Source organism: Onychomys torridus, chromosome 8 (assembly GCF_903995425.1).
Source record: "Onychomys torridus chromosome 8, mOncTor1.1, whole genome shotgun sequence".
Lineage (NCBI taxonomy): Eukaryota > Metazoa > Chordata > Mammalia > Rodentia > Cricetidae > Onychomys > Onychomys torridus.
In genome coordinates, this window is record NC_050450.1 from 105,602,120 (window position 1) to 105,625,816 (window position 23,697).

Sequence of the window (23,697 nt, forward strand, 5' to 3'; positions counted from 1 at the left end):
TACTAAAAAATGTTTTAGGGTTTCTCTATATAGCTGGCTGACCTCAAACTCAAACAGATCTACCTGCCTCTGCCTCTCCAGTGCTGAGATTAAAGGCGTGCAACTAAACCAGGCTTTATAAAAACTTCCTTAAGACACAGACATAAGATGTGTGTAGACACATTGTCTTGGATTTGTGGATAAACCTGTATGCCATCAAACCTCTTCTAAACCGGTGTGGTGTGCCTTGCTACACAGAGCTGCCACTGGAAAGCAGTGTTGATATACTCCAGCATCATGGTCAAATTACAAAGCCAGTGCTGCTGGATTGTTTCCACTCCTTCTAATTTGCCAGAGAAGTATGTTTAAACCTTTCACACCTCCACTGGGAAGTAGCTAAAGAAATAAGTCAAAAATCACCTTTCTTGATAGCATTTGGTGTACAATGTGTCTAGCCAGTGTTCACTGTGAGGCTGTGGTCTCCCATTGGCCAGGCTGGGGTAAGGGACCATCTGTATTGTAGATGTGTCTCAGGAACACACAGGCTGGTGGCTGTTCCAGTTGAGCTTGGGCAGATGAAGGAACTGGGGGCGATTGTGGCCATTGCTTTTGTATTCCTCCTGATGGTTCCAATTACTACATCCCCACCTGATGTTGTATCTCAATCCAGAAGCAGTGGAGACATCTGTGTACAGCTAGATAGACAAAGAGTTCCCTGTACGCTTGGGAGGTTGTAGTGGCTGTGGGGGAAGTGTCTGTAAGAAGGAGACTACACAAGAAGCATATGTATAGACCATGCTTCTGACCATGACTATCCCAACACTACTTGCTGGTAAGTTGAAGACTTATCAGCAGGACATTAGAGGACTTGGAGGTGTAGCCCAGTTGATAAAATGTTTGCCTAGCATTCACTAAGCCCTGAATTCCATTTTCAACACCAAATAAATCAGATATAATGGCCCAAGCCTGTAATCCTAGCACTTGGGAGGCAGAGGCAGGAGGATTGCCACAAGCTCAAGGCCAACCTGGGCTACATAGGAAGACCCTATCTCAAGCAAACAAACACAGACTTTAATAAATTTTTAAAAAAAGATTAAACTTCAGAAATATTGTTTTCTTGATAGCAAATGTCAGCAGTTCAGCCAAATCTACCCAGGGCACACACAGTATCTTTGAAGAGAAATTCGAAGAGAGAAAAGCTGGGTGTAATGGCGCAGTCCCTGGTCCCATCAGCTCAAGCAGCTGATGCAGGAAGGTCATCTGACCTAGGAGTTGGAGGCCAGCTTGGGCACCCCAGAGACAGGGAAGCATGAGACAGACACGCCATTGTGCTTGGTCACTGTCACCCTCTCCATCTGCAGTGTCAGGACTGCCAGCGCCCCAGGCTGGAGTTGCTCCTCTGGGTGTGCACAGTGCATAAGCTCTGTTTCTCTCCATCTAGGTAAACTGTCAGACATTAAATCAACATGGTCCTCGGGCCCAGCCTCTCACACACAAGCCTCTCTGTCTCATGAGTTGTGGAAGGTACCCAGAAACACTACTGCACCCACCAGGCCACCACCAGGCTTAGCCAATCCCAAGCCTTCCTCTACCTGGGGCACCAGCCCCCTCGGCTGGACCAGCTCCTACTCCTCGGGTAAGTACTGCCACCTCCTGTTAACAAGGGCACGGGGTATTTGTAGCTGTTCTACATGCTTTAGGGGATGTAGCTGTTATCCCATGCCTCTTATCTGACCCCTGGAGTGCCATAGACTATCAGGGCATATACCACATGGACTGTGTCCTCAAAAAGACCATTCAGCCATTCTAGGCTTCCTACAACCTCAGCCAGTACAGGGGTCTTAATTTCTCCACAAGGTTCCATGGAAACATAATGACTTTCCATACTAAAAACTGGGGTCCCTCAGAAGAGCCGCTCCCACCAAGTGCTTGTACCTCAGGTGCAGTCACTGGGCTCCATTGGCAGCGCAGAAGAGGAAGCACCAGGCCGCACCAGGCAGCTATGGATGCTGAGAGCAGTGGCCCAGCCTTGTAGTGCAGTCCTGCCCACCATGTCCGCTTCACTTCTTCAACAAGCAGAACTTGGTGTGTTGTCTGGGGGTTGGGGCAGAACAAGGTAGAGTAGGACTTTGCAGGTGATTCTCAGGTCCCTGTCAAACCTGCTCCTACGCACAGGCAGAAGAAGACAGGCCTCCTGGGCTGGCAGGCATATTTGGGAAGTCACGCTTTTCATGAGCCATGGATAGAATCTGCAGTGATTATGAGATTGAGTTTATCAAGAAGTGCCATGGCTTCCACGGGGTCCAAAGACGAGAGCTTGCTATATGTTTTAGGTGAGACTAGAAACATGGCCTGTGGATTGAGTTCTTGTCCCATGGACTTGTTACACAGGTTCTGCTTGGAGTACTGACACCTCAGGAAGAACAAGCAGCTGGCTCGTTCTGCGCAACCTCACACCCCAGGTACAGGTGCTGCCAGGTAGGGACTATCATGTCATACCCATGGGTAGCTGCTTGTGGCCGAGAAGGTAACTGCTTTGCCCCTGGAACAGGTAACCTTCTCTGTCAGGCATCTTCCTTCAGGGCCTAGAGTGGCAGAGGCAAGTGTGAGGACAGGTTAAGTGTGGGCAGACATAGCCACATGCTTCTCTCAGCCATGTGCCTGGTAGCTTAGTGGCCCTTCAGAAGCTGAAGAACAGTACCATTCATCATACACATCTGTCCAAGGGGATCTGGCCACTTCAGACTCGTGGTTAGCCTGCAGTTCTCTGGCACAGAACTAGCTTGTCACTGCAAGGCTACCAGGCTGCTGCGATGCCTTTTGCGAACTGCGAACTCAGAATGGCACTTTGGCCCTTCCCTCTGACTAACACAACTGAAGTGGCCTCCATTGCAGATGCCTGGCCATAGAGACATCTCTGTCAGCTGCAGTCACTAGCCTGTCAGAGGGAATGTATGCAGTGTGTCCAGTTTCCATACTGCTACTGCAAAACATAGCAAGAGCTTGGAGGAAAGCATGGTCTGCCCTTTGCTTCCTTGCAGATTGACGGTTCTACACTGCGGACGCTGTGTTTGCAGCATGGGCCTCTCATCACATTCCACCTGAATCTGACCCAAGGCAACGCTGTGGTCCGTTACAGCTCCAAGGAAGAAGCCGCCAAGGCCCAGAAGTCTCTGCACATGTATGTTTTTTCCTCAGCCCCCCTCACACTGCCAGTAGCCACAAGCGCCCAGTATTGTTAGTAGTGTTGTGGCACTACCCCCACACTGCAGGCCAGATCTGTGTCCTTTCCCAGCCCTGATCGTGGAAATCCAAGATCAAAGTGTGGGCAGACTTGACTCCTCCTGAGGCCTAGCCCTTCAGCTTGTAGACAGCCGTCCTCTTCCTGTGTCTTCATGGTGTCACTATGTTTGTGTCTGTCCCCTAGGAAGAGTGGAAAAGGATCCTCTAGCCACCCAGGCTCCAGGGTTGCTCACAGCAGCCCACTGCCCACTTGAGGGTGTTTTTATACATGCAGAATACATAAAGACCTGCTCTGGAGTATCACCAGAGGTGGGGACACTGATAGCACTGAGCCACATTGTACAGCACATTTAAACATGTACCCCACACATTAATCCTCTGTGGCTGCCAGGAGATTCAAATGAGGACAGATTCACTATCTGGTGTAGCATTAACAGTGACAGCACAGCCACAAGGCTAGGTCATGATAGCCTGTGACATGGTGACACTTTTGTCTGTCTTTCCTGGTAGCACAGATGCAGGGCTTGGGATGACACACTCACCCAGCCTCTTGCCTTCTAGGTGTGTACTGGGAAACACCACCATCTTGGCTGAGTTCGCTGGTGAAGAAGAAGTGAACCGGTTCCTGGCCCAAGGCCAAGCCCTCCCACCCACCTCCAGCTGGCAATCCAGCAGCGGGGGCAGCCAGCCCAGGCTGGGCTCCTCAGGCAGCACCCATGGCCTAGTGCGCAGCGACACTGCCCACTGGAACACCCCGTGTCTGAGTGGCAAAGGCAGCAGTGAACTGCTGTGGGGTGGGGTGCCCCAGTACTCCAGCAGCCTCTGGGGCCCTCCCAGTGCTGATGATGCCAGGGTCATCGGCAGCCCCACACCTCTCAACACTCTGCTGCCTGGGGACCTGCTCAGCGGCGAGTCCATCTAGGGGTCACCATCATCAGGGAGGAGAGAGCTGACCATGCCAGGCCCGGCTCTGAGGCTCCAGCTGATGGACAAGCTGCCCCTTTGAGTACCTCTGTCCAGTTCTGAAGATGAACCTTGGCCTCAGCCCTTGCGAACTGTTGAAGACAGTGCGGGCTGCGTTTGGTCAGTGTCATGTGCTAACGACAGGATGTTCCTCATAGCTTTTTATTTTATGTCGTCTTATGTTGTACGGTGTGTTGTCATTTTGAGTTTTAAGTATAAAAGCTGCTTAGAATAGTTCTATCATGAAGGGCACTTTTCAGACTGTGGGCTGGAAAGAGTTATTTTATGGTGGGGTGGGGGGAGACTTGAAGCCTATTTAAAGTGAGCCTGTGATGATTATGCACATTACCAGAGGCGGCGGGCGGGACAGGCAGCTGCATTGTGCAGGCACAGAGCTGAGGCGAGTGGCCAGTGCTCTGTCCCCCCCGGATCCGCCTATGCACATTACCCTTCTTTCATTACTTTTTCATGTCATTTTTTTTAATCCCAAAAAAATATTTTTTAAAAGTTAAAAAAAAAAAAAGACATATCAAACATGCAAATACTTGAACCCAGCAGGCCAATACCGAAATGTGAACAGTTCCACGGTGACATCTGTGCACAGAAACAGGCTCTAGGAAATGTCTACGTTCATAGCCTACATGTGCGTGTGCGTGCGTGCGTGCGTGCGTGCGTGCGTGCATGTGTGTGTGTGTGTGTGTGCGCGCGCGTGTGTGTGCATGTGTGCTTGTGGAACAGTGTGTATGTGTGTGCTTGTGCTCTTGCACAGTTAGCGCTTACTGTGTGCGCGTGTTTGAGTGTGTGAAGGATTTAACTGTGGGTTTCCCTTTTATTCAGTATATGCTCTTTTTTTTTTTTTTTTTTTTGCGCATTGGTCACATGTCATTGTTCTTCGCTTCTAACTTTGCACTGAGGTGTCCCTGCCCTTCCCTCAGCTAACCCTGAACAGTAGAGAACCCATGGGACAGGGCTGGTGACAATTCATGTGTAAATGTTTACTCAAGGACTCTGTTATTGCATTTAAAGTTACAGTGTATATCTCTGGAGAAATAATATGTCTATCTACCTTTAGCAGCTTTTCATTGTGGACTAATGCAAGAAGATTATTACCAGAGTATTGCACCATTTCCATCTGGAATATAAAGTTAAAGAGAAAAACAAAACCGTTGTTGAACTGTGGCCATAGATACTTGTAGAGAATGGGTGTTCCGCAAGGAGCGGACAAGCACTTGGACATGGGTTGTGACTGCTTTTGGAGGAGCTGTGGTTTGGGCTCCCACCTGTTTACAGACCTTTTGTTCTCCTTCAGACTTTAAAATAAAATTTTAAAAAAAATTAAAAATTTAAAAGGAATAAAAAAGACTTCCATCGTAAAAAAAAAAAAAAAAAAAGAAAACAAAACAAAACAAAAAAAAACCCAAGCAAACAAAAAACCTATTTTCAGAATGCAGATGTGTTACTTCAGAGCTGTGGGATGGGACGTGCTGTCTCCTCCATCCACCATGGACTCTGTCGATTGTCTTCACCCTTCCTCAAGGTGATGAGGCATTGTGGTCTCTGTCTTGCACATGCCGGCTAGCTCTCAGGAAAGCCAGGGCTCCCGGGGGCAGCTCCACACCATTTCATGTATTTTTAAACCCAACTCCTAGCACTGAAGATGTTATTTAAAAAAAAAAAAAAAAAAAAAAAAAGGAAAAAAAAAAGAAAAAAAGGAAAAAAAAAAAAAAACCACACACACAAAGAAGAAAAATACCTAATCTCTAATGTGTAGCAGTTACATATTTACCAAATAATGGACTCAAAAGAAATAGATGTTTGAAGAGTGCTTTATATATTAAAAATTGCTTTATGTTTTAAAGATGATCAATGTTTTGATTGTTTTGCAAGGAAGAAAGACAATGAAATAACACACCCTCAAGTATGTTTTAAAAAATATATGAACATTGTACTCCCTGCCTATGTGGTCAGGAAACTTGTGCATTACATTTTTTAATTAGCTTTTTAATGGTTTTATCAAAACAAGAAAGCAAGTCCTGCAGGATCGCAGAGAAACGCTGGTTTTCTAGAGGATCGTGAACTATGCACAACTGGGTTCATCATGTATCCCATGGAACGGCCCTCCTCAGAGTGACTGCATCTCATCGCCATTACGTGCGTCCTAGATATTTGATGTATGTATAACCAAGTATGTATATCAAATATGTGCGTGTGCGTGCGTGTGCTCCCAGACGTACAGCTTGCCATGCTGCCATTTAGCACTGAGTTGTAGAAAAACTCCTAATATTTTAAAACTGGGAATGGAAGTAAAGGATGTTTTCAGTTTTTGTGCCCCCCCCCTTTTTTTGAACCTTTTGAATTTAAAATGTCTCTGACTCTAAGATTAAAGAAAAAGAGTTTGTGGCGCTTAATGCTCCCCTCATGGAATGTGGTGGTTGGACGCACACCAGAGGTTGCTTTCAAAAATACAGCGCTTTGTTGAGTCTTAATAAACTGCAGTTTTTCTTGGCTATTCACTATTACTGGGTCTTTCATCTGTGAGAGGCAGGGACTTCCTTTTTCACTTGGTGTGGAGACAGCCTACTGTGTCTGCTGAGTTTACACTTGTTCCTGCCTGAACTTGGCTGTTTGACTTGAAGCTACAGCCTTGCTCTTTGGTTTTGCTAAGAATCTGTGGATCCTATCAATAGCCCTGCAAGGCATAACAGCTTCCAAGTCCTCCTGGCCTGATTGAATAGGATGCATCATTGCCCAGGCCAGCAGCGGGGTGGAGCCAGAGGCTACAGGTTCTCCCAGAACCACCGCCCTATACTCATTGTCACATGCCAGTGCAGGCATTAAGAGACCAGAGACGCAGGGATGTAGCTCAGTGGTAGGGCCTTTGTGTGCAGGCACAGGTCCTGGGTTCCATCGCCAGCACTATCTGGAAAAATCACAGTGGTATGCGCTTGTAGCCCCAGTACTCAGGAGGCTGAGGAGTAGCACTGCCTGAATCCACAGGCTCGAGACCCCCAACGCAGAAAAGAAAAGGCAATAATATGCTTCCTAAGTGTTTCATTGATCTCATTGTTTCACTGACTGGGTGAAAGAAGAAACACGAGGTCAGCTCTCACCCTCTAATAGTGACCCGCTGTGTACTGAGGAAGAGCCCTGGCCTCCCACAGGGGACTCACGGGAAAGGACAGCTGCTAGCTCTGCCGAGGAAACCACTGAAGGGCCCTGGCCTCACGGGAACCCAAAGACCAGAGGAAGAACAAGACTCGGATGTCAAGCTGCCCTTGGCCTTCCAGCAAGCCCCAGTTCTGCTGGCCAGGACTTCAGCAGCAGAGCAGAGCAGGGCTAGCCTAGGAGCGGCCATGGCACAGATGTTCCCATCTCCTGTGGGAAAAGAGGCAGTGGCTTAGAGGATCTTGCCTGCATTTGGGAGGTGCTGTTGTCAACCTTCTGGTGCCTTCAAGACGTCCAGGGAGTAACAGTAGGTTTTGTGGAGGTGGCACCTACCCCAGCTATCGAGGCTGTGTGGGACTTTGACAATGAGGGCCCGCAGAAAAGACCTCATGGAACTAGACTGGATGAAGTAAGCCTGATGTCAGGGGTCCAAAAAGTGGTGGGTTTGGAGCTGTCCAATCACCATACTATTCTGACAAGACTGTGGCACAGCAGAGAAGACAGAAGGCGGGATGCCCAGCCAAGGTGGTGGGATGAGCAGAGAGTGCCCACAAAGGTGGGCTAGCCTGACTGGGGCACAAGACATGGTGGGAGCTACTGTGGGCTGGCCTAGGCTGAGTGAAACAGACAAGACATTGGTGGCAAGGGCTATTCCAGGAAGCTTCTTTGCAGCCATGGTACTAGAAAAGACCTATTAGGCCAGGGTGATGTGTGCCCTTGTGAGCCAATGCTTCTCAGAGTCATTGCTGGTAGAGTCGTCCTCACAAGCTCATCTCCTGCTGGCAATAAGGGAATCCTACCAACCCATCCTTGTGAACAGTCTTCAGCTTAGATGTCAACATGTGACCGATGATGCAAGATTCCACCCAGAGTAGTTACCAGCCTTGACCTTTAGAATCCTAGTGCTTGGCTTGTGTACTCCCTAAGGACCTCTGGGGCAGCAGAGGGACAGGTAGTTTCAAATCCCATGTGCTTCCCTGTGCAGCCAAGGTCAAGAAGCAGAGTGGACAGGAATGGTCATGCACACCTGCAATGCCAACATTAGGGAGGTGCAAGCAAGAGGATCAGAATTTCAAGGTCATCCTTGGCCAGCCTGGACTACATGAGACCCCCACACTGACTTCTGTATTCATTGTGAAACGATTCTACCTGCTAAACAGAAATTTGCAGTTTCCAAGTCTAGAGTTGATTTCATTTGCCAGTTACAGCTAACTCCTCCTTCAGCCCTTTCTACGCCTACAAAACACCAATGCAGCTGGCTTTGCAGAAGAGCCCATCCCAAGGTAAGGAATGGAGGTCAGGAGAGGCAAAGCATGGGGCAGTGCCTGGATCTCTGTGTTGGGAATCACTCCACACCTGGATCTGGGCTGATAGAAAACAGTGTTGGTGATTCTATGCAACACCCTGGGTGCCTTCCCTCCCTTCTCAGTGGTGTCCTGACCTTGTGAAGTGGAACTGATGACAATAAAGGTCATCACCCACTAATGTCTTCAATTAGTGCAGAACCCAGTTGGGTAGGCTGTCTGGAGTGCCCATGGGGATTGGAGACACAGCACCATCCAGCCCAGATCAGCTGTAACAGCTTAGGAACTCTGCTGAAACACCCATGGTATCCACTTTAGTGTCACAGGAGCCTTCCATGTTGCTGGCCTTAAGAGATGGCACTGGACCAGCTGGGGGATGATTGGCTGGTGTCCAGCAGGGACTTGTGATTCCGTGGATGAGGGTGGGTCCAGCACTGCTGGCATGTCCCGGCCCAAGGTGACTCCCAAAAAAAACTGCAGACTTGGAGGATACTGTGGCTGTTCAGTCTCAGGAGTGAGACCAAGCACCTGTAGCTCAGCTCACCCAAGTCATCTCACCCCACACCATCCACCTTAGACTGGGTGCTCCTAATCCCTCTACTAAGGGGCTGCTCACTCAGAGCACTGAGAACATCCTTGGGAGTTCTTCCCTAAATCTGCCTTCCTCTATTACCCACATAACATCACCACTGATTGGTTTCTCACCTTGGGCACAGCCAGGCCTTTTGTCTTGCCCAGAAGAATGTGGCCACTTCCCCTCTGCCAGTAGAGGCTGACCTTCACTTAGCCCCAAGTCCTGAGGTTCCCATGGAAGACCTAGTGGGCCCTAAGCACCTGGCAGGAGCAGGTCACAAGCTCATCCCAAAACACAAACCCATATTGCAAAACCCATTTAATCAGAATAAAAAAAAAAAAAGTTGGGGAAAGGGAAAGCCAAGGGTGGTGGCACATGCCTTTGATTCCAGTACTTGGGCAAGCAGGTCTCGAGTTCAAGGCCAACCTGGTCTACATAGTAAACTCAACGCAGCCAAGGCTATATAGACAGATCTTGTCCTCTCAAAATAAATTTAAAAAATGTAAAAACCCAGGGTAAGTGAGTCCCAGATAGGACAGTCCCTTGGAGTATCCCACATCCTTGCTCCATCACCTTGGGGATTTTGTGGAAAGAAAAGTCACTCTGCTGTGGTGTCCCGTGGGGACCTCAGGTCCAAGTCTCTGCCTGAAGGGTCTCGGTGACTGGGGGTGCAAGGTTCATTTCTCTCCCCTCCATCCACAAGCAGGGCAGTTGGAGTGGTAGCCTCCTGAGTTCTGCCAGAAAGGAGAATAACCCAAACCAACATCAAAGTCCGTCCGACCTGTGTGGCTAGGGGCTCAGTGGATGCCCTGAGTCTTAGGTGATGCATGTTAGGCCTCCCAGGTTGAAGGCTCTAGGGCAGTGAAGGCCAGACTGGCAGAGTAGTGTGAAGAACCACCAGGGATTACGTTTGCCAGGGAGAGCTGCTGGGCCACATGAACTGGCCTCTTTGTGGTCCAAAACTGGAGTATCAGTGGGCCTTGTGTGGAGCAGCTTACAGTAACAGTCCCCTCGGGAAAGGCCTGTCATCAACACAGGGAATCTAGGAACGCAGCATGTATATCAGCTGTGAGGACCACATGGAGCCAAGACCCCACTACTAAGGAAAACTGCAGTCTCTGAAAGGCACAGAGGCAGGGTTGTGTGTCTGACCTTGGGTTCCCCTACAAGATAGCCTGAGGCCCATGATGACTAGATGTTCTGAGATGCCTCCAGTGCAGGACATCAGCCTCACTGTATTCTGCAGAGAGCAGCCCTGGTGATTTCAGCTGAGGACCTGCAGACATGGCCTGGGGGAACAAGCCTCAGCCTGCTGGGGATGGGACCTCCACATGGGTGTGCAAATGTAGAAACATGGTGTCTGTGCCCCACTCAGCAGGGAGTTCTGCTTTCAAGGTCACTGTAAAACTGATCTGTGCCTGGAGAGATGGCTCAGACTTTCAAGGCACTTGTTACTTTTCCAGAGAACCCAGGTTCAATTCCCAGTACCCACATGGTAGCTTAACTCCAGTTCCAGGCAATCCGATGTCCTCTGACCTCTGCAGACACACACATGGTGCACAGGCATACATGCAAGGAAAACACCACCCACACACCTCAGTTGTGCCCGAAAGTGGCTCTCCATCCCTGGGGGTATCTCAGCACCCCCCCCCCCACACACACACACACCATCCCAGCTTTAACTGACATGGCAGGGACACTGAAGGCAGAGAGTGAGACAGGCAGGCACTCACTCCTGGAGCCCAGAAGTGCCTCACCAAGGAAGCACCACTTTATACCACCCTCCTTCCTCTCCCAGCCTTTGACACAGGCCTCTACTCACCTGCTCTGCTCCCCCTCGTAAACAGAGTGAAGCTTGTTGATCAGGAAGATCTTGTCCTCTCCCTCCTGGAAAGGCCAGAGCACAAGCATGAGAAGACAGAAGTTGTCCATCCCTCCACCCCAGAGTTGACCTGTTCTAGACTTCCTGTGGAGCTCATACTATCTCCTTAATAATAATGTTTTTAGTTCTGATCCCTTCTGATGGCCCACGTATGTACATAGGGCCCCAGACATACCTAGATCCTGAGAGTACCGTGTGAGCCCGCTGTTTCCCATACCTTAAACAACAGGCTACTTGCCCACTCTTTCCCGAGGCCTGACTGCTTCAAGCCTGCTCTCTGCTTAACCCCAGTTACACAGAAGTGGCTCATACTAATCCCAGTACTCAAGCACCTGAGATGAGGATGACTTTGAGATTAAGGTTAGCCTGAGCTACAAAGTAAGACCCTATCTCAAAAACAAAAACCAAGGCCGTAGAGGTGCATCCGCAGAAAAGCTCCCCAGAACCCACAAAGAAGTAGGAGAACCAACTCCACAATCACTTAAAAAAAAAAAACAAAAACAAACACCAGGCACACACCTTTAATCCCAGTACTGGGGAGGCAGAGGCTGGAGGATCTCTTGAGTTCGAGGCCAGCCTAGGCTACAGAGTGAGCCAGGAAAGGCACAAAGCTACACAGAGAAACCCTGTCTCGGAGGAAAAAAAAAAAAGGAAAAAAAAAAAATTTAGCTGGAAGGTGGTGGCCCACTCCTTTAATCCAGCATTAGGGAGGCAGAGGCAGGGGGATCTCTTGAGTTTAATGAGGCCAGGTCTACAGAGCAAGTTCTAGGACAGCCAGGGCTACACAGAAAAACACTGTCAAAAGAGAAAAAAGGATTGTAATTGTAGTTCAGTTGGTAGAGTGCTTGCCTAGCATACAGAAGGCCCTGGTGCAATGCTCAGTACCACATAAACAAGGCGTGGATCAGAAATCCAAGGTTATCTCAGTACACAGGACAACCTGGGCTAGGCTACAAGAGCGAACAGGTGTGCCAAAGGGAGCCCACAAGCTAGGAGCCGCACATGCGGCACTCACGTTCCGGATCTGCTCCTTGAGCAGGCAGATGACCTTCCGCTGCCCCTTCACCACCTGGATGTTGAGGTAGATGACGGCCCTGAGGAAATGGAGGCTCAGGCTAAGGCTGATGGCAGGGCCAGAACAGCACAGGGCACTACCTCAGGCCAGCCTCGCTGCCACCCCCACCTTGTAGAACTCACAACAACAGGGCTGACATGAGGAAAAGGAAGAAAGTGTTCTCCACCAGGAAGTGGTACAACCAGGGCAGCCAGGAGGCCCCGGAGCTGGCATGCTCCAGGCGACGCACCCAGACCGTGCCTGCCTCGTACATGGTGTTTAGAGTCCGGAAGGGGCCACAGATGCTTGAGGGCTTCACTCTGGAGAAAAGAGGGACAAGAATCCCTGAGGCAACAGTCCCACTCTCAGCTAGGACAAGGCATGTTCTGTGTCATCCCAAAGCCAAAGAACCAGGCCTCTACTCACTGCCAGACAGCATAGCAGAGGAAAACAGCCGCGCCCAGGAACGATGGGAAGCAGAGCAGGGTGAGGAAGACAGTGCTCATGTGTGACGCCAGCCAGGGTCGGCGAGGTGCCTGGCAGTTGGCCATCAGGCTTGCCTGGGGACAGAGGCTGTGAGATGCACTCTGCCAAGGTCACCGTGCCCTGCCCCCCAAGCACCTTTTCCCTACCCTCGTCCTCTAAGAGTATGATTAATGCTACTTACTTAAAAACCTGACTGACTCTAGAGTCACCCAGTAGACCAGCCTCTGGGCACCCCCGGGAGTGTTCCTAGACTCACTTAACAGGTGGGAAGACCCACCCTGAATGCTGGCGGCACCATCCCACCAGCTGGGGTCCCCGACTCATCTCTGCTCCTGACAGAGGACGCCATGTGCCCAGCTGCCTCCCGCTCCCATTGCCTTCCATTGCTCCCATTGTCACAGTGGACTGCCCTCTAAAGGAGCCAAAATAAACCCATACAAAAAGGAAGGAAAGGGACAGGTGGGCAAGGCTGAGCCTGCAGCCAGGCCCCAAGCCAGAACCCAGGACAGGCAGAGACAGCACTCTGGATCTGTACTGCCCATATCAGCCTGGTGAGTACACCACCTCCAGTGCCAGAAGGGGGCCCAGAACCAGTGGGGACCAAAGACCTGGCTTATGCCCCTGAGCACACTAACTAGGGAGAGGGACTCAGCATGACTCCCAAGAGACAGCAGATGTCTCCAGCCTGCCTAAGATAGGGTTGTCATGGAGTAGAAGCCCAGTGCCTCAGGCCCACCCTGCTGCCAAGTTACCCACTTTGTGTGTGTGTGTGTGTGTGTGTGTGTGTGTGTGTGTGTGTGTGTGAGTGTGAGAGAGACAGAGACACAGAGGGGGGGTTCTCTGTGTATCCTTGGGTGTCCTGGAACTTGTTTGTATACCAGACTGGCCTTGAACTCACAGACTGTCTGCCACTGCCTCCCCACTGCTGGGAATGCTGGGATTAAAAGTGCCCACCGCCACCGCCACGCCCACCACCACCACCGCCACGCCCACCACCACCACCGCCACGCCCACCACCACGCCCACGCCCACCGCCACGCCCACATTACCTTCTTCACGTAGAAAAGGAAAAGCAGCCTGAGCGTCTGCACTGCAGGCAGGAGGGGGGAGAAGAGGACGCCCAGCCTGCAGACGGACGAATGGACGGCAGGGCTGGTAAGCATTCTCCCGGCCCTGCCCAGAGAGTCACCCACCCAGGACCAAAAGGCTGCTGCTGTGCCCAGGGAAGGAAGGCAGTGGCTAACAGCCAGCAGGAGGTAGGGGAGAGACCCTCACCAGGTCAGTGTCTGCCCATAAATCAGGTCCAGAACATTCCGAGCAATGTCGAACTCAGGCTTCTGCCTCCTTTTCAACTTCTTCTCTGAGATGAGCCTGGACAGAGGAGTCCCTGAGAGATGGGCAGGGGAGATTCTCATCCCCAGGGCACCAGGCAGGGGCTACCTGCACCAGGGCAAGCCAGCACCCAGCAAATGTCAGGAGAGACAGCAGCCATCTGGACCTAGGGGCTGTCACCACAGAAGCTCTCCCCAGACCCTTCTCTAAGAGACATCAATCTCAACACATAGCATCAAGTGTTGTACTGCTTTAAAACAAAACAAAAAGTTGGAACGGGAAAGGTGGTGCATATCTGAAATCCCAGCACTCAGGAGGAGTCTGAGACAGGAGGATTATGAGTAAAAAAGCCAGCCAGGGGCTGGGCGGTGGTGGTGCATGCCTTTAATCCCAGCATGTGAGAGGCAGAGCCAGGTGGATCCCTGTGAGTTCGAGGCCAGCCTGGACTACAGAGTGAGTTCCAGGAAAGGCATAAAGCTACACAGAGAAACCATGTCTGGGGGTGGGGGGGAGCCAGGACTCTTAGAGAACACAAAAATAAACAATAAATCCTTATGTTTTCTCAGCACTCAAGAGGCCAAGAGCAGCCTATGCTACACAGTGAGACTGTGTGTCAAGAAACCAAGGGGTAGCAGGGCATGGTGGCACATGCCTTTCGCCTCAGTGCTCAGGAGGCAGAGGCCGGAGGATTTCTGAGTTTGAGGCCAGCTTTGTCTGTGTAGGGAGCTCCTGGCCAGCTGGGACTACAGAGACCTTATCTAAAAAAACAAAAAAACAAGGACTTGTGGATAGGGTGGCACAGATCTGTAACCTCAGCTACTCAGGAAGGGGAAGTAGAAGGGTCAAACTTCAAGGCTAATCTAGGCAACTCATCAAGATTGACCTCAAATGAAAAGGGAGGGTTAGTAAAACGGCTTACTGCCAAACCTAGTGACCAGAGTTCAACCCTCAAGACCCACATGGTTAGGAGAGAAACGACCTCCACATTCCCCAGTGCACATGTGCACACACACATGCACAAAAACACAATAAATACATGTATAAGAAAAGTTTTAAAAGGGGTATCTTCGCTGGGCGGTGGTGGCGCACGCCTTTAATCCCAGCACTCGGGAGGCAGAGGCAGGCGGATCTCTGCGAGTTCGAGGCCAGTCTGGGCTACAGAGTATGTTCCAGGAAAGGAGCAAAACTACACAGAGAAACCCTGTCTCAAAAAACCAAAAAAAAAAAAAAAAAAAAGGGGGGGGGGTATCTAATTCTTCAACTATCCTTCAAGCCATGTATTCTCAAAGAAAACACAAAAAGACTCAGAGTACTCAAAAAGCTAGATCCAATGCCCCCATGACATTTGAAAGATGCCCCTCCCTCTCTCTTCCTGTCTGAGCAATACTGAAACCATTTCCCTCTCTAATCTGAAACTACCCCCATCCTGCCGTCCACCATCCTCCTTGGTGTAGGGACTTCTCACGGGCTGGCAGGGGTAGCCAGCACACGTCAACCCTGTCCCACCTGTCCCTGGCTGACCAAGGTGGGAACCAGGGGCCCAGAGGGCAGGGTGGGAGGGCCAGGTGGAGCTTCCTCACCTCCATACCAGCTCCCCAAAAAGAGAGTCCAAGAGTGTGAAGATGAAATCCACGACCAGGAAGCGGTACAGCTCCTGGCCCACAAAGTCCTCCCAGCACTGACCCTGCAGTGTGGCCACCCTGTGGCCCAGCCAGTGATAGCAGAGCACACCCAGGACAGCCATCTTCAGGATGAGACTCCTGTACAGACAAGAGGTGGTGAAGGCTGAGGGGAATGCCAGACAACAGATGCTCCAAGGAACCCTACCCAGCAGCCCACACAGCCACACACCTGCAGATGGCCATGTATACTTCCAACACAGGGGAGTCATGCCGCTCCAGAGTGGCCAGACCACGGAACAGGTAGGAAGCACCCAGATTAAGGACACTGACCACCAGGGGCAGAGCCAGCAGCTCCAACCCCTGGCCGCCAGCAGCAGATCTCTATGAGGACAGTGAGAGGGCTCAGTCAGAAAAGGAACACCACCCACGGGGACATATTCACCATGGCTGTCCTGTAAGAGCAAGCACTACAGGAAGAGTCTGGTTGGAAGATGGGAGCAATGTGGCAGGTAGCACCCCCCACCTAAGACACACAGCTTGCCCCAGGCTTCATTTCCAACCACACAGGAAGCAAGGAAGAGTGTGAACCATGGGCCTAGTAGGGTTGTGGGGTCTCAGTCCCTTTGCCTTACCTGAATCATGACCTCTGAGAAGGTGAGGACAGCCACTGCACAGCCCATCATGGTGCCCAGACACAGCAACCATCCCAGACCTAGCATGACAACCTGCCACAGCTGCCCACACGTGCTCCGGGGGTGCTTTTGCAGCTGCCATTCAGCCAGCAGCTCCTGCAGGCGGGAGGCAGCATGCTCCTGTCACTGGATCCCAAAGTGACACATGGCCAACACACAGGCAGGCTGAAGCCCCCCCCCCCCCTTCCCTAAAGAGGCACAGGCCACACCTGCTTCTGCTGGGACCCAGGGAATGCAGGACAGCTGCCACCTTGAGGCCCCATCCTTATCCCTTCACCACAGACTAGACTCTAGGAATCCCAAGTGCCAAGCCTGTGGCCTTCGCCCATCCTATGGGCAAGGGTGGCCCCTAGACAACCAGAGCCCCTGGGATGGGTACACCTTTCCCCAGTAGAAACTCCCATGAGTCACTGCAGCATGAAACCCCAGAAAGGTAGAGAATTCCCATGAGGCCCAGCCAGCCCTGGGACCTTGAACCTTATACATAGGATTTGACCAATGCTTCAATTAGCCCTTGTAGTCCTTAGCCTCTGGCTACTGCAGTCATTAAATGACTATAAAGGAAGCCATTCTTGGCTACAGCGGATGGGTTCAGGACAAGACAGAGTGCCCCAAGAAAGGGACCCCTGTCCTCCTCTTGGTCCAAGCCTAAGCACATTGTAGCAGTTTCTATAACTCCAGTTCCTCGATGGCCCTGGAGCTCAGGGCTAACACCACAGAGGCAACCCAACTGAAGTAAGGGTGTAAGAGCATCAGACCTGCCTAGACACTCTTAGGGAAAGATCACCAGCTAGGACCTTGGGGCCAGCTCGCAAACACCACTCCAAAACATCCTAAGAGGATCCAGGCCATGTCTGCCTGAGCTGAATACTAATGTGGTTTCAAGGGCCATGTGTGGGCAGGTAGTTGCTCACCTTCAACTGAGTGCAGATGCTGTCCTGTTGGACGCGGGAGGCCCGCTTCTGAGTCACCTTGTAGTCCCAGGAGCAGAAGACCATAAGAGCATGGATGCCTTTAGTACTGCCAACCCGGTAGCTTTCCCCAAAGGAGTGGGACATGCTAGCAAGCAGTAGAGACAGGCAGAAAGTGAACAACTGGAGAGATGGGTAGAGAGGTAGATAAGTAGGTGAAGGAGTGGACAGATGATGGATGGATGGATGGATGGATGGATGGATGGATGGATGGACATGTGGATAGATTGGTAAATGGGTTGGCAGGCAGATAGGTGGATGGACAGATGGGTGGATGGACTGACATGTAGAAGAAAGCACTAATAAATAGAGAGATGCAAGGATAGTTTAGATGAATAAGTGGGTGGACAGATAGACAAGTTGATGGGTATACAGATGATTGATGGGTGTGAGTGGGAGAATGAACAGATATAGGGGCAGAAAAAAGACTGATCAAGATAAAAGAGATGGACAGGCAAGTGGATGATGGGTGGGAACTTGAGTAGGTAGATAGGTGTGGGGAAATGGATGGGTGGGTGGATGGGTGGGCAGAGCTACAGATGACCGGTGGATAGAAGGATGGTGCTCAGAGTGAGGGCCACATGGTTGAGGCATTACCTGTATACCAGGGTGATGCAGGTCATGAAGAAGACAGCCCCCACTGTGAAGAGGTAGGCCAGTGGCATGTTATAGGGCAGCCTGCCCAGCCTGGGGCTGCACTGGCCACTTTCCCATGGGGAGGCGCATGGTTGGCTCAGCGTGGCGTTACTGTAGTAGCCATAGTACATGACGGTGTGTGTGAACCAGCCCTGTCAGGAGGCCAGAGTCAGGGATCCCCACAGCCCAGTGCGTCTCACCCTTCCTGACGCTGCGACCCTTTAATTCAGTTCCTCATGTTGTGTGGACCCCCAACCATAAGATGATTTTGTTGCTACTGTTATGAATTGTAATGTAAATACCTGATATTCAGGATATCTGATATGCAATCCCCAGAAGTTGTGGCAACCCATAGGTTGAGAACCACTGCCCTCGCCTATGCTCAGGCCTCCAGGAGGAGAAGCCACCCATAAGGACACCTGGGAACAGGTAGGAGCCCACCAGGGAAGCTGGGACAGGACGGGCACAGGACATGACAGGAGCTGAAGACCTCACCCCGCCTGTGAGGAGTTCTAGACCAGAGAAGGTAGGGACTGGGCCTGATGGGTCAGGTGGGAAGACAGCTTGTACTCCCACGAGGAAGGCCAGCAGAGGCAGCAACATCAGTGTGTTGAAGGCCAACAGGGTCTTGAGGAAGAGGAAGTAGGAGAGGACACTGGAGCCAAACTGGCCGCCGATCTGCTTCAGAGCATATCGCCATGGCCTGGCAGCATACAGACCTGAGAGCAGTACCAGCCCCAGGCTGTGCAGAGCCTGTAGGAATTGCTGCAGGTCAGTCCTGAGGGCTGCGATGCCAGACAGATCATGCACAGCCCCAGGAAAAAGCCAGGTCAGAAGTCGCTTGACTGGACAGTAATAGGATAGGGTGTCCCCACCCCAGCCAGCCACACCCACAGCAGACATTACAGCTCAGAACTCCTCCTACCAGTATGCAGCTGTATCTGAGCCTGCTGCAGCAGGAGAAGGTCCCACCTCGGCCCTGCTGACCCCTCCGCTTTCCCTTTGGGCTCCAACTTTTCTCTCTGGGGACAGAGACAATGCCTAGACCATAAATGCCTAGACTACAGAGGAATGTGGCTGCCTCCTGGCTCAGAGAGGCCAGCTGAGGCCATTGGGGCACTCACCGAAGCCAGCGCTTCTCACCCAGGCTCAAGGGCATGTTCCGGACCATGTGGTCCCGCTGGGCCGCAGACAGACCCTGAAGCTCCTTCACTAGCAGGCTCCGCTTCTCTGCCCAGAGGAAGAAGGTCCCTCAGTACCCAGCATCCTTTCCGATGCACACTGACCAGGGCCCTGGGCAGCCACCAGCCCAACACAACCCTCTAAGACCCTTAGCGCCAAAGCCAGACCCAGGCCAGCAGTCCAGACAGCCCTCCCTCGTTCTTCCTACCCCTTGGGCCCGGGAGCCCCTTCTCCTATCCCCAGATACTGGCATCTTCTCAGCTGTGATCAGTCCTTGTAAAGTAGAGTGCAGGGTCTGACCTGATCAAGGTACCCTGAGACTCAACATAAAGAGTAGCAGGGGGAGCTGGAGAGATGGCTCAGAGGTTAAGAGCACTGGCTGCTCTTCCAGAGGTCCTGAGTTCAATTCCCAGCAACCACATGGTGGCTCACAACCATCTGTAATGAGACGTGGTGCCCTCTTCTGGCATTGCAAGCATACATGAGGCAGAACACTGTATACATAATAAATAAATAAATTTTAAAAAAAGTTCCAGGACCCAGTGGTGGTGTCCTTCATCTTAGAGGTCCTAAGCCTGTCACAACAGAGGCACAAAGTCACAAGGGAATGGGGGACAGGTTAGCACTGCCTCCTCACGGCCACCATGATGTCAGTGTTAACTGTCAACTTGATAGAATCACCTGAAGATGTGCCCTGGGCGTGCCTGTGAGGGATTATGTTGATACTTTAATCAGTGTGGGAAGACCCATTGTAATCATGAACATGAATGTTCCCTGCATAGGGACCCTGGACAATATAAAATGGAGGAAACAGAGTCCCAGCATGCATCAGTGGTGACCAGCTGCTTCAAGCCCCTGCCACCTGACGACCCACCCTGGACCACAGTTTGAACTGTGAGCCAGAGTAAACACTGTGTCCCTTATGCTGCTTTGGCAGAGCATTTTATCACCACAACAGGAAGAGAAACTGTTGCCACACGCCCAGCTCCACAAAATAGACAGATACCACCTTCATTGCTACGACCAGCCCATGGGGGTAATTTCCCAACTCCAAATTTACACATAAATGATCTTCAGAGGCAGGAGGATCTGAGTTCAAGGCCAACTTGAGCAGGCCTTGACCCAGTCTTCAGTCACCAAGGGCTGGAGAACCAGACCAATGGGGTAGAGTGTTTGCCTAGTACAATCCCATCCACAGAGAGGGACGATGGGAGGCAAGGGAGAGCAGACTGTGGAGAAGGTAGAACATGGCCAGGCAGCAGAGTAAATAGAGAAGCTGGGGCAGTCACCTGAACTCGGGACCCACAACACTCTAACCCACTCCACTCCTACCATCAAGAGCCTTGGGTTCTCCCATTCCTAAGGCCCTTCACACTGGCTGTGAACAAAGCCAGGTCTGCTCCAGTCTCAGGCCCTGGCCTCCTCTGCTGTGGTCACTGGGAAGCCTTTCTGGAGCCCTAGGCTGGGCGCTCCCAGGTGGTTCCCCTGCAGTGTCTTCTCCAAGTACACTTGGACCTGAGCTCTTACTCACCCAGCAGGAAGAAAGCTAACAGCCACGACTGGTTTATGGACCACCACACGCTGGAAGCCTCCCCAGCACTCAGTGATGGATGTTGGGGGGGCATGCTGACCCAGGGACCTTTGTGGCTCGTGCCTGATACCCAAGGGGCCTCACAGCCAGGCAGCCCTCAGGTCACAGACTAGGTTATTTCACTCACCATCGTCCTCCAAGATTGCGTGGTCCAGCTCTAGGTCATACAGGCGAAGGCTGGGCCGGGCAGAGCGCACCACATTCCCCAGCAGGGGCCGGCTGCTCCTGTTCCGGAGCCTCACTGTTCGGTTGTAGTACTGGGAGATGATGGCCCCACGGCTGCGACCTTGGAAAACAAGTGGCAGGGTAGCAGAAGGCAGGGACAGGTCTGGCAGTATACCCCTCTGGGCAGATCTCAGCACCAGGGCTGGGGGGAAATCCCTTTGCCAGAAACCCAGGAACCTCTGTTCGTTTGTCTGGTTGGTTTTTTCAAGACAGGGTTTCTCTGTGTAGCCCTGGCTCTGTAAGTCCTGGAACTCTGTAGCCTAGGCTGGCTTTGAACTCAGGGATCCATCTGCCTCTGCCTCCCAAGTGCTGGGATTAAAGGTGTGCGGCGCCGCCGCCACCACCGCTGCCACCGGGCTCCAAAAGCCCATTTTTAACCCTATGACAAATGCTGTCATGTTTAGAATCCAGCAAGGGTGACTATGGCCCAGCTTGTGCTGAGCTTCAGGCCCCAGCAACAGGGAGGCTGGGAGCCCAGAGGAACCAACTCTAGGTTCAGACACCTAGGCTGAGGTCAAAGTCAGAACAAGGACAGAGGGTCCCACTCACCAATGGTACGACTGGGCATGCTGGCCAAGATGCGGAGAGTGGCCATGCTGTGGGTGGGGGCACCCTCAGGCCTTGGGAGGGTCTGGTAACCCCTGCCTAGGAATGGAGACACCGCAGCAGTTTCATCCAGCCCACCCCACCCACCCCAGGCCTGTAACATGTAAGGGCACATAGTCCCAGGCCCTGCCCACCCCAGAGAGAAGGCCTGCTCACCTGGAGCCAAGGGCAGCAGCTCCAGCCCCTCCTCGGCCACCCGCAGACTCTGCTCTTGAATGAGCTGGTGGAAGGAGTCATGGACTTCACTCTCTTCATAGGGGCTGGGCTCCCGACTGCTAGGGAGGAGTGTGGGAATCCATGCTCCAGCCCTCTCCCACTTCAGTAGGCTTCATATCAGACAGGGCGATACATCCCAGACCACCAGCACCAGGGTACTTACTCTTCGTCCCCTGTGGTCTCTGGGACATCGAGGACTAAAGCCAGTGGCTGAGCCATGGCTGTGGTACACCCTCAGCCAGTCTGCAGACCTAAGAGAGCTCAGAGACTAGATGCAGCTAATGGGACCCCACGCGGCCCATCTGTTGAGACAAAACCATCTTTCAATCCCTGGCACCCACTCCCTGGGGGCCCATACTTAAGGCACAAACACACTACAGGAATCCCCAGCCTGCCCCCCATCCACAGCTAAACAAATGGTTAATTAATGAGTGGCCCCAAATAACATTCTCGCCCTTAACGGGCTGTGGGGAAGGAAAGAAAACAGGAAGGAAGCGTGAGGCCACAGCTCCCCACTGGTTTCCTAGATGTCACTAGTCCCAGGAAAATGGGAGAGGTCTGTTCTCAGGCCTCTGAAGCCCCTAAGGCTTCAACTCTTTTAGAAAAGAGGAAGGGGCAGGGAGGCTCAGAGAACTTCCCGTGCCCGCCCTCTGACCCCAAAGCTCTTTCTATAGCAGGAAGTGCTGCCCGGCAGCCGCAAAGCCCTGCCCCCAGCACCGCCCAGGCAGCCTCCACTCCAAACACAGGACTTCTTGAAACCCACCACAACGCTCGGGTCTGGGTGTTCCAAAGTTCTCAAGTCCCCGGGAGACTTGACTCCCTACATTCCCAACGCAGCTTAAAGCTGGAGGAGGAAGCTGAGCCGACACAAGCTCCCTTTGTCCAGCTCTGTCACCCCACACCATCGCAACCAGAGCATTGTAAGGGGTTATTGTCCTCCTGGCCTAAGGCCCTAAGGGAGGGCGCGGCGGAAGGAGCAGCCAATCACCTGCCTCCAGCAGCATTGCCCCCCCCCCCCAGAAGGCAGGCCCAGCCCTGTCGTCAAATCCTCCTAGTCTTCACCTAGAGAACTCACAGTTTTCGGGGAGCTCTCCCGAGGTCCGAGCGTTCCCACGTAACCCCGATTCGCTCCAGGCACGCCCCCGCCTGCGCCGCAGTGGAGCACAGCAGGGAGGGGCCAGCCTGGAGCCAGCCGGAGGTGGCATCGCCCGACTGGAAAGCAGCCAGGCGAGGTGGTGCCCACTTAGTTTCAGGGTCCCCTCCCTGGTCACAGTACTTCTCAGGCTCAAGGCCCCAGGCTGCCCTACACCTCTTCTCCATAAGATGCTGGTTGTGCGCTGAGGCTCCCGGCCGGGACTCCGGATCTACTTGGGCCAGAGGACTTCAGTCCCGCCTGGGGCGGGCAAGGTGTGCGCAGTTCCGGGACGCATCATCCTGTGCCCTGAGCCAGACGGAGAGAGGCCGGCAGCGGCAGTTCCCGGGAACCCGCACCCAAGGTGTCCGCCCCCACACCCGAGCTGCGACCCTGCACCCGGGTCCAAGCGCCTAGCTGGAGGGGAGGAGCCCCGCTCCCCGAAGTGGCTCACCTGTGCGCGTACCCGCCGCGGTTTCAGCTCCACCAGCAGAAGAGTCATTAACAGACAGTAATTAAGGGTCCAGGTTTGATGGTTCCCAGACTGGCAGATGGAGGAAGCCCCACCACCCGCCCACATGGCAGCGGGCCCGGAAGGTCACATGACCTGCTCCGGCCCGCGGGTAGGCCCCGCCCATCCAAAACAGTGCCCTGTGCCCGCCAGCTTCGGACTCCACCCCTGCGCTCCACCCTGAATTCTGAGCAAAGTGGGCGCGGCCGACTATTTGGATATATACAACCCCTAGGTGGAGTCCCTAATTTTTGTAGGACTCAGCTTCTCCAGGTTTCCAAACGGGACGGTATTTCCTCCAAGGCCACTCACGTCCCGGGGTTACTTAGCA

The 23,697-nt window shown here is 52.5% G+C and overlaps 2 protein-coding genes across 9 annotated transcripts in view; one reads left to right on the top strand and one right to left on the bottom strand.

Annotated features, from left to right (window-relative positions):
- Positions 1–5,540, top strand: part of Tnrc6c (trinucleotide repeat containing adaptor 6C) — an 83,119-nt gene extending 77,579 nt beyond the window's left edge. For 2 of the 3 annotated variants that reach the window (XM_036194825.1, XM_036194826.1), the window contains 4 exons: positions 1,421–1,615; positions 2,371–2,441; positions 3,021–3,160; positions 3,784–4,873. In XM_036194825.1, the coding sequence (XP_036050718.1) occupies positions 1,421–1,615; positions 2,371–2,441; positions 3,021–3,160; positions 3,784–4,144 (767 nt within the window). In that variant the 3' untranslated portion in view covers positions 4,145–4,873. Of the gene's footprint in view, positions 1–1,420; positions 1,616–2,370; positions 2,442–3,020; positions 3,161–3,783; positions 4,874–5,260 lie in introns of those variants that run through there. The other variant, XR_004945599.1, reaches the window with a different exon arrangement.
- A 4,148-nt stretch (positions 5,541–9,688) lies between these two features.
- On the bottom strand, positions 9,689–23,436 carry Tmc6 (transmembrane channel like 6). 6 transcript variants are annotated; one of them, XM_036197501.1, is made up of 20 exons: positions 23,310–23,436; positions 21,887–22,025; positions 21,664–21,782; positions 21,451–21,546; positions 20,804–20,962; positions 19,028–19,133; positions 18,829–18,925; positions 18,399–18,656; positions 17,865–18,055; positions 17,211–17,355; positions 16,237–16,392; positions 15,834–15,985; positions 15,563–15,742; positions 13,926–14,021; positions 13,700–13,775; positions 12,591–12,724; positions 12,308–12,484; positions 12,126–12,204; positions 11,051–11,115; positions 9,689–9,962 (listed from the first exon to the last, which is right to left on the bottom strand). In XM_036197501.1, the coding sequence occupies exons 2-20, from the start codon at positions 21,940–21,942 to the stop codon at positions 9,827–9,829; spliced, it is 2,478 nt and encodes an 825-aa protein (XP_036053394.1). In that variant the 5' UTR covers positions 21,943–22,025; positions 23,310–23,436; the 3' UTR covers positions 9,689–9,826. The 6 variants fall into 6 exon arrangements, with proteins under 6 accessions (XP_036053394.1, XP_036053392.1, XP_036053393.1 ...); XM_036197499.1 differs by having other exon boundaries at positions 21,887–23,164; XM_036197500.1 differs by having other exon boundaries at positions 22,799–23,436.
- Positions 23,437–23,697: the final 261 nt, after the last annotated feature.